At 43.9% G+C, this 10,204-nt stretch overlaps 1 protein-coding gene across 1 annotated transcript; it reads right to left on the reverse strand.

The window, feature by feature from the left end:
• Positions 1 to 3,050: 3,050 nt before the first annotated feature.
• On the reverse strand, positions 3,051 to 5,665 carry tmem200a (transmembrane protein 200A). The gene is made up of 4 exons (XM_068753997.1): positions 5,565 to 5,665; positions 5,065 to 5,342; positions 4,826 to 4,989; positions 3,051 to 4,344 (listed from the first exon to the last, which is right to left on the reverse strand). The coding sequence occupies exons 1-4, from the start codon at positions 5,663 to 5,665 to the stop codon at positions 3,253 to 3,255; spliced, it is 1,635 nt and encodes a 544-aa protein (XP_068610098.1). The 3' UTR covers positions 3,051 to 3,252.
• Between the last annotated feature and the right edge of the window lie 4,539 nt (positions 5,666 to 10,204).

Consider the following 10,204-nt stretch of genomic DNA (forward strand, 5'->3'; position numbering starts at 1 on the left):
TGTGACTTCAGCTATCGCTGCTGCCTAAATGTGTTTCTGCCTTCAGAAAGGGTTAGGATTATCATCTGTGCCCTCGGTAACGGACAATGAGACAGCATCAGCTTGTGCTTTGAAATGCATTGTGTGTGTGTGTGTGTGTGTGTGTTTCTGCTTTTGTGTGCTCGTAACTGCTTTTGGAGAGGAATATGCATGTATGCTTTCATCTAAGCAAAATCTTTGGTCCTCTCATGTGTCCATGTTTGCGTTTGTGTGTGTGTGTGTGTAGGTGTGTGTGCGTGTGTGTGTGTGTGTTCGCACTTTTCCCACAGAGCATATGATAATTTATGATGACTCATCCAGCCCTTTGCCTATTTTGTATGCAGGAGTTGACAACAGAAAGAGGGAAAGATAGAGGGCATGTACAGGCAGACCATGTGTGTGTGTGTGTGTGTGTGTGTGTGTGTGTGTGTGTGTCTGCATGTTCCCAAAGGGTCCTGTTGCCTCTCACTGACTGAGAATTATTTATTTTGAGAGAGGCTAAAATTGAACATTGACTCATAAACCGCTGGAAACCAGTTAGTGAAGCGTTCTGGGAAATTTCTGTAGTACAGAATGTTTTAACTGCAGTAATAAATGCATGAATGTGTCCGACCCACGAAACAGGACGGAGACAATGAGCGACATCTAACTCATATATGACATGTTAGGCTTCAGCGGCTGATTTATTGTCAAAAATAAGTGAATTAAAAAGTGCGATTAGACGTGTTGAGGGCTGCGGCAGCAACAGCTTGGCTCTCAGGTCCAACGGGAAACGTGTGTAGACATTCCCTTTTGTAGTCAAATGTAATGTCAGCATGTGTTTCTGTGTCTAGTTAATTATTTTCTGATGAAACGGAAAGAAATGGGACGCAAAAGAACTATGCAAAAGTATTGCAATTAAGAAGCACAGATCTCCGTGTTGAGTCAAGACGTTGAGAACCACGACGGCATCTGACTGGAACAACGTGACATCGGCAGCGCCGTCTGCATGCTCGCGCAGCCGAGCAGCTAATTACCAATACACTGTGCACCGGAGTCTGATTCCCTGGTGAATGTTTGTACAGAACTAAACTGCATTTTGTTTCATTGTGTAGCTCAGAGTGCGCACCAGCGTAAGACACAGGTGTTACTGCTTCATGCAAAACATTTATTGGCTGTATTGAACCGATGATGTAGCCTCTACAATAAATATATTCTGCTGAATCACGGGGGTACCACAAATAAATAAATCAACATTTCATTCTATTTTATTCAAGGAGAACAGACCTCGTGTGCTGTAGCAGGCAACAAAAATAAATGTTATTTCAGCTGGACATTGAGATTACAACTTCCTGGATAAACACAAGATAAAAGTGAAACTTGTGATTTCCTCTTGGATTGACTCCAGAGCCAGAACATCACATTCTTACTTCGACCATGCAGGTCACATTTTCAGTCCGTTTGCTGGCATGATTATGGAAAAAGAAGAAATTCTGGTCTGACTTTCATGAAACATGATGCGATCAGGCATGATGGACAAGAAAGAAGTTCTTGGCGCTGATCCGAATCACTGACTGGATGCTGTAATCGTGTTTAGATTTTTGCTGAGAGAAGAATGGGGTAGAGGTCTTGCTTGCTGGTTGGCCCCTGCTTCCCTTTTTGAAGTGAATGAAAAAGAATTCAAACTCTGAACGCGCATTTCTAGTTTAAACCTGAGATCTTTTCTAATGAAGCCGAGCCATCGATGCTTGCTGTCACTTACAGTTTCCTGTTGTGGACACAAACACTTATTATAGTTCTGGGGAAAGGACGCGCTGTTCTAACTGTGGAGCAGCATAGACTGTAAATGTGTTTTGCAGCCTCCTTCTGTGCTGTTGCTTATTGATGGCTCTGTCTGATTTTCAGTGGAAGTCTGTTCATATGGGGGACACTGCCGGTTTACCCTCTGAAACAAGTTAAACATAAATTACTCAAATAAAAAAATAATTATAATTAAATGTATCCCCCCCAAAAAGTACCTGGAACTCAACTTGGGTTGATTTTTTTGTGTGAATACATTTACTTTGGTTGAAAGATGCTGGACATCTATAGACCTGATTCTGCTACGTTCACACCTAATGCTTAATTCAGATATTTTTTCGGATCTGTGTCGTTCAGACTGGCATGAAAAAGAAATCTGATTTGTGTCACTTCAGGGTGCAGTGTGAACGTAGCCTACAGAACTCCGCACCCCGGGTCCTGAATGTGTTTGGACAGTTCTCAACATTGACACATCCACCATTAATATAACCACAATATAACATGGCTGTCATTCCTACGCAATGAACTGGTCTGTCCTCTTGAAGATGAAAACTGAATGTGGAACAAAAGACGGTAAAATTACATGTGTAACATTTAGGACCGGGACAAAATGACACGTCTGCTTGGTGGTGAAGCTTGCAAACACATTGTGCCTCTATGTAATTAGAGGCCTAGAGAATCTTCGGTGTGACCCCCCCCCCCCCCCCCCACCCCCTCTCCCTCTCCCTCTTTACACGCAGCTGAATTCATAAATCTTGTTTCCTAATTGAACACTGTTTTCTGGCTGCGCCTTCCATGTGGGAGAAATCAGTGTTTGAGGAACGTTAGACTGCGTCGGGTTGTTTACGGAATCTGTTTTGATCTCCGTGCGTATTGTGCATTCCACTACGATGTACAATGTGAGGATCAGACAGACACACACACACACACATAGCACCTTTAAAACCAATCATATAACACTAACACCAACATATCTTTGACTTGAAATTTAGAAGCACTTTTTTTTTTCAAACAATCTTTGTTTTAATTTGGTCCAGAATCAATCGTTGTCAATCTCAGTGTTCGAGGCAAACCCTACGCAGCACATTACAACCTAATGACTGTTAATGCTATTATTATTGCCTCCTCCTCTTAAAGTGATGATGATGATGATGATGCAGTGTGATTTATTTATTTTGTATTTATCCTTGAGGGGATCTTTTTACTAGCCTCCCTCTACAGAGGTCACAGATTAGGGTCAGCTACAGAACGGCACCACTGGACCTTGATCTTGATGAAAGGACGACTTTGACTATGTAAGATAGTCCATTTCTATCTAGCCTCCAACCAGCTGAGTCTTGGAAAGCGTTTTAGAGTTTCTCTGTGGCACGCCTCTCAAACGTATCGGTTTCCCCCTCGTACTGTCTGTAGAACAATTTTCACACAGGATACTCTCCGGCCTTCAGTTCAGGGTCATCAGAACCGGGTTTCAGAGCTGCCCCTCTTCAGTGTCCTGCTGCTGAACTCATCGTGCTCAAAGCTCAGATTATTATGTGACCTTGAGATCATTAGCAGCTTCTCCCGCTTGCTGTAGTCACGCCTCACTGAAGCGGACGGCGGTACATCTGACAGACGCTCCCCTTGCTCCTCCCTGTCCTCCAGGCGCACGTAGCCTTTACTGCCCCGGCTGCCGCTATTGCTACGGTCGAGGCGGGGCCAGCTGGGGTGCTTCCGCTGCTCCTGGTGCACGCTGAGCATGCTCAGTCGGCGCTCCAGGTCCAGAGATTTGGAATGGCTGCTGAGCATGTGCAGGGAGGAGTTAGAGCCAAAGTCAGTCCTTGCGGCTCCTGGGGAGAGCCAGCAGCCTGAGGTTGAGGAGGGAGCAGGGGAGAGGGAGGAAGAGGAGCGCGACGAGCTGTGGGAGGAGGCAGAGTTACTCCGGTGTAAGGCCGGCGGTTTGGAGGCCTTGGCAACGGACGGTACAGGAACCACCAGAGATTCCATGGAGCTGAGAGGCTGAAACCTCTCCCCCTCTCTCTTCTCCCCTCCCCTATCCTCCTCGGTGATGGCCTCCATCTCCGGCTCATCAATAACACAGTTGTTGAGTTTTATGACTGGAAGTGTAAATGCAGAGATCGAGGAGGAGACGATAGAGCGTGCATGGTGCCCACCCTTCTCCACATCTCCATCCACTGGCCACTGGTGGCGCACCGAATCTGAGCGGCCCAATCCAGTCCCTGGGCTACAGAAAGGGCGGTCCTTGTAGAGCGGTGCAAGCAGTCCTGCGAAGCTACAATCCAACTTCGCTCGCTCCTTTTGTCGACGAAACTCCTCGTCCCCTAAAAGCACCTCCTCCTCTTCTGTAGACCCTCCTCCTCCGCTTCCAACCCTAGAGGAGAACCCGAGCGAGTTTCCCGCCAAGCGCGCCGCATTATCGTCGCCGAAGGCATGAAGATCCCCGGCTTCTCTCGAATAGGTGCTGTTTCTGTGATGGTGGCGTTTTTGCTCTCTCTGTCTGAGTCGATGGATGTCAATGACTGTGGAGTACATGTCTCTCATATGGATGATCTGTTGCAGAAGAAGAATCTAGCATTAGTGGGAGCAGCAGTACTTCTTTTTTTATTTATCTGACAGTGTTTTATATTCGTGTTTATGCTTGATACGTTGGAGTACACAACTGTCATATGGATTACCTGCAGGGTGGGGTGGGGGGGAGAATTAATCACATCAGGAAAGGGAAGGAGAGGCTATAAGAACAGAGTAAATGTGACCAGTGGAGAACTGTAGAGATATGTGTGGAAGGAGGTTGGCAGAAATAGGATTTGCATGCAGTGATAATGAATATGAATGCTGTGCCTCTTATTTTGTAGGAACTGGATGAAGAACAGGAAGGAGGCCATCTCATTACGTTGAATGCTTCTACTTCCTTTAAGGTTTTGTGCTTTCGGAGCTCTTTTTTTTTTAAGAATTGGTTTCTTTCCTTTCATTAATTTTCTTTATACCCTCATAGAATGTTGCGCTGGGACCCTTAATTAATAAAATAACATACCTTTGTCTCTCTATCTCTGTTTTCATGAAGAATGGCGTTGGCACAGATGAAAATAAAAATCCCAATCCCCATGGTGAAGGGCCCGAACATCTTCATCCTCTCTGAGTGACGATGCTGCTCCAGGAACCGCACCAGAGCGCCTCCAGCCTGCTTGGTCGGAGCGCCTAAATGCAGAGCACAAGGAAGACAGACAGAGCTATTCCATAAACCATAAGGCAAGTTCAGTTTAAGTGAATTACCTGGGACATCCTGGCTAGCGTTGGTCTTCGCTATTTCTTCGTCCGTGGCTCCTTTTCCTTCACTTGCGGCAGATAGCTTAGCTCCTCGATTGGTCGCTGGCGGAGATGCTCCTTCAGCTGCCGAGGGCGAGGTTCCACTGTGAGGCCAGTAGCCCAGTGTCGCCATGCCGATCCCTACGGCGAGGATCACCAATCCCAGAAGGAGGAAAAAGCCGGAGGCAGAGTAGAGGCGGAGTCGTCCACGTACCACCACGACGTCGGTGCGACGTTTACGCTTTCTATTCAGAATCAGAATACTTTATTAAACCCAGAGGGAAATTCCATTCCATTCCAATGAGAAGTACGGAAAGAAAACAAATTGTTCTACATAGCTTTTGAGACGAGCATTTAATGACAATAAAAAAATATATTTTTAGGGTTCCTAACAGGTGGTGAGTTGGTGAAAAGGCTCATTTTAAATACACCTCTTGGGTTGTTCTTTATATTAATGTATTAATCACCTGGGCGGAGCCTCTGACGCTACGGGTCGGTGTTGAGAACGGGCAGAGTCTTGGCGTTTTAGCTTAGCCAATCCTGTCAGCACACCTGCTGCCGCCATCATGCTGAACCTGCAGACACGCATGCAGAATCAGAATTTGTGATGAATGTCGTGCATGTGTGTGTATGTGCTGTCATGCCAGTATGATGGGGGGATGGAGAGCTGTTTCTTGCCAAATCATTTAAAAGATGTAACTGAAAAATATGCAAACCAAACTAGGTGCTTATAATAAGGAGTAAAAGTCTTGATATTAATCCAACATCGCTCACAATCTGGAGGATTGAACCATTTCCTGCAGGGATTACCGCTCCATTTATTTTGTTTTACACAACACGAGACAGTTTTCACCCGCGGTTGGAAGGAAAGTTTCAGACTCTGTGTCTTTCCAGACTTGAGAAATGTTCCTCAGTGATTCAGATGCAGGCCTCTGCTCACAGAAATGTGCACATACATCACAAACGTCTTGTTTTCTTTTCTTCCTACACTTCAGAACAACATGACAAGGAGTGTCAGTGTGTGTTTGTGTTTCTTGTACAGTGATAAACCCTCGCCAGATGTTTGCTTACAGTATTCTGCCTGTGAGAGAGAGAGTAACACAGGAAGCTAGAAAACAAGGGACAGAGAATGCGCACACACACACACACACACACACACACATTGCAAACGTTTTTTGTGTTTAATCTCAGATAGATTTTAGTTAAAATGTGTACCTTCCTATTCTGTTGTTATTTACTTGCGCTCTCCAGCTGCTCAGATCTCTATTAATAGACATTAAAATTAAAAGGGTCTGAAAACAACGACGGCTTAAAGGGAGCCTTCATTTGGGTTTTAATGCTCGTTAATCTGGCTGCGCCTGAGCATTAGCATTGTCCTGTTTTAGTGTTAAGAGGATTAAGATAACTTTATTTTATGTTAAGTAGATGTATATTTTTAATGGAGATTTTAAATGCAGCTCTTCAGATGAAATCAGCAAAGCTAATTTATCGCCACAGATTCAGTGCTTGGTTCTGCTACAGATTGTTATTTAAATGTTTTTCGTTTATCACTATTTCTTCCAATCCTATAATATATTTAACTAAAACATATATATTACTGCTGTAACTACTGACTCTCTCGTACCATGGTACCGCAGCCCTAGCAAAGGTCACACCTACAAAGGTCACACCTTCGTGAGCAGCATCCTTTATGGAAAAGACAAGTATTGTGTTGGCCCCTTTGAATGAAAAGGAAATAATAACATTGTAATTTTATTATCTACAGCTATTTTTAAATACAGTTACAATCCATCCAATAATAATTTTCCACCAAAAAGACAAAGATCAGTTATAGCTGCACGGCCACCAAGGTCAGCCTGAGAGTGAGCCGACAGTATACTTGAAATTCACTTCATCCTCATCTGATCAATAGTGCACTCAGTGCTAAAATAGAATGCTGAAAGGAAACCTGGAGAAACTGTTTTTCTCAGATGGGTGTTTTTGCAGCTCGTGCACTTTGGCTTTGTGGGTCAGAGGTAGCACCTCAGCTTATCAAAGGTTGAACCTTTGTATTAACGTCAGCTGATTCCATTCTGAACTAACAGCTATGATGACACTTAAATGTTTTACGTATATACCATCTTGTTATTTTGTTCGTGAATTCCAAACGCATGCATGTCAGAAACATTGTGGTGAAGATTCGAGATGACTCCGTTTGGTTAAGACTTTATGTTCACATCTCTAAAATAGGCTGAGCATGGGGGGACGAAAACAGACACGAGCGTCTTCTGTTCTGTCAATGTTTGGATTTCTGCCTCCATATTTCTTTTTCTTCCAACGAAAAACACACTGTCTGCAAATCTCTCCCAATTTTCACCCATTTTCTCCATCAGACTGTCGACTCATTCATGCTGGATGTGACCATGAATATTATTTCCTTCCCCAAATTTCCTTTTTCTCAACTTATTTCTCTCTCTCACTCTCTCTCTCTCCCTCAGTTTGTCTTTCTCCTCCTCCTCCCCTCAGTCCTCAGATCTATTTTAACGTTTCTAATTTTAATTTTGTTAGTTGCTTACATTCCTCCTCCTCACTCTAAATCCATGCTTTGCTTCAATAACTCTCAGAACACTGCAGCCTGCTTCAACAATCCCAATCAAACAAAGATGTTTGCCTTTAACTTCTTGCATCCTATTTTCTCTTTCTCACAGTCACAGCTTAATGCATTTTTCCTTTTGATCGTTATTGGTAATACTTCTGTAGGAAAGTGGCGTACCACATATGGTGAATCACACAAGAACAAACACAACCAAGCTGAGTTTTGTTTTTCTCTCTCTCTCTCTAACGATTCTCTTCTTTCACTCCTTGGTGTTTGTCTAGAACCCACACAGTGTTTTAAAAGTAAGTGTTTTCCTCTCGTGAGAGAAGAAGAGATGGGCATACACAGGAATAAATGGAAGAAAAATTGTGAGAAAGAAAGGAAAGTTTCTGAGAAGTAAATATGAAGACGAGTGATAAAGAAGCACTTATTTTCAATGATGTCAAACAATGGTAAAAGCTTTTCTGAAGAACACAAACCGGTGTTGCTCTGCCTGACGATAAAGGAGAGCGGAGTTCTCCTCTTCTCACTGATGGAGCACAGAGGAGAAAAACAAAGCGAGGGCAGCTGTACTTTTAACAAGGCAGGTGTGAGAAACAAGAGGGGCAGAGACGATGAAGAGCCTTCGCCCCAGCAGCCTAATGAGAAAGCACAGATGAACATGCTGGACCTGTGCAGTGACCACATGGAATAAATTCCCACTCACACCTGAGACCCAGGGAGAATAAAGAAAATAATCATTCAAGTGTTACTTTATTCTATTAATGGGGGTAATCTATAGGAGGCGTCGCCTGATGCGCTGTCCCTATAGCAACTACACGTGCTGCCAAATAAGTGACAGGTTTCTATAGCAACGACCAGCTGTGTGCACAGGAATGAGCATATCATTAACACGACCATAGTTTAACAAAAGAGCACTCCTTATAGATCATTACGATGCATATCATTATTTTTGTGTAAAATATGAAGGAAATATTATGCTACAACACGTCATTCATTTTCAGAGAGGTGTGATGAAGAGTGGGAAAAAAGGAGGAGAGAAGCAGCAAACGGGAGCTGGAGTAGAATTGGGAGGGAACACGGAGTGACGGCAGGGAATCGGCAAGTGGGATGAAACGAGGAGAGGAGGCGGCGGCGAATGGCAGACGCCACATTTGAGAGAACAACACAGTTTAGCATGTAAGATGTTAGCAGAAAAAGAAAAAGAAAAAGCTTGGATGTACACAGTGACGTTACCCTCAGGGAGCCACTCGTATTATATTTGGTGCAATTTGTGCCTGAAGCTTTACACACCTCACTGAATTCCACAAATGAGTCAGAAAGTTAAAAAAGCGCAGGACAGGTGGAAGGAAAAGACAAAGATGGAGACAGGACAGACGTGACAAATCAGGTCCTGAAGAAAAAAGCCTGAGGTGGAAGACAGGAACGAGAGAATAGATGAGGAGCGCTGGCCGACAACAAACTCAATTTCGCTCCAACAGAATGATGAGCAATGTTTGTCTCACGGTATTCACTAAGACATCATGGAGAAAGGCGTCTGGTATGGGGACCCCCCCCCCCCCCCCCCCAGATGGAGCGAGAGGGTTGTTCAGGAAGGTAAAAATGGAGAGTGCTGAGAAGAGTGATAAAAGTATTTATTATGTCTCCCGGTGTGTTTTTGCTTCTGCTCTGGCATGGTAAACTGAGGCCAACCTGAAGCCTGATAAATAGTGTGTAATTGGAGAGACAAATGCCCCGCAGCCCCCGCTGCGACAGCTCAGGTCACCTATCATAATATCACGAAGCTGGAACCACTGCTGCCTTCAAGGTAAAAGGCAAGTCAGACCTTCTTCAGAGCATCTTTCGACGTCTGCCGGTTATCTTTTACAAATCTAAAGCCGCACTTGGCTTTGCATGTTTCCGTCCTTAAACTACACATTGTGTGGCCTTTACTATTACATTAGCCAGTAGATAATCACTTTAACAAATGGCCTCTTGGAGGAAATGCAGTTACGGGCAGAGATAGTTTTGGGAAATCCGCTTAACGTCCCTCCAAACAACCCAAAAAGCATCATCCCATAATGGAAGAAGTTCCCGCGATCCTTTTACAAAAGGTCAGACAAAATAACTCTCTAATGCACTCCTCATTGTTGGACGTCCCTAAAGCTTCAACAAATGCACAACATGTAGGAGTTTTCAAAACTCACACCTCTGCAATTACTTTATGCTTAGTTTGACCAAAAATCGGCAGTTTAATGCGGGGGGGCGGGCTGCTGTATGAAAGCCCATCATGGTAAAACAATCTCTTTCATAAATTATGAAGCATAATGTTCCTTAAAGCAGGCCGAGATCTCTTTTTATTCAGATCTCAGTCTTACTGTTTAGACGCAATACAGCTTTACTGCTGTTTTTACCCTTTTAATGAGTAATTCCTACGTCTTGATTCAGAGTTGCAGAGAAAGGATGGACCAGACAGATGCAGACATGCACATTTCACTGGAGTTTATTTACTAGTAGTGGTGAAATAATATCACAAAACATTTGCTGCTTACC

Source organism: Brachionichthys hirsutus, chromosome 20 (assembly GCF_040956055.1).
Source record: "Brachionichthys hirsutus isolate HB-005 chromosome 20, CSIRO-AGI_Bhir_v1, whole genome shotgun sequence".
Lineage (NCBI taxonomy): Eukaryota > Metazoa > Chordata > Actinopteri > Lophiiformes > Brachionichthyidae > Brachionichthys > Brachionichthys hirsutus.

Bases quoted from the DNA above. Each gene is read 5' to 3' on its own strand.
- tmem200a (XM_068753997.1), bottom strand. From the start codon at position 5,665: ATGATGGCGGCAGCAGGTGTGCTGACAGGATTGGCTAAGCTAAAACGC. The intron at 4,990-5,064 runs GTAATTCACTTA...CTCTGCATTTAG, and splicing joins CGCTAGCCAGGATGTCCCAG to GCGCTCCGACCAAGCAGGCT. The intron at 4,345-4,825 runs GTATGTTATTTT...CTTCTGCAACAG, and splicing joins ACAGAGATAGAGAGACAAAG to ATCATCCATATGAGAGACAT.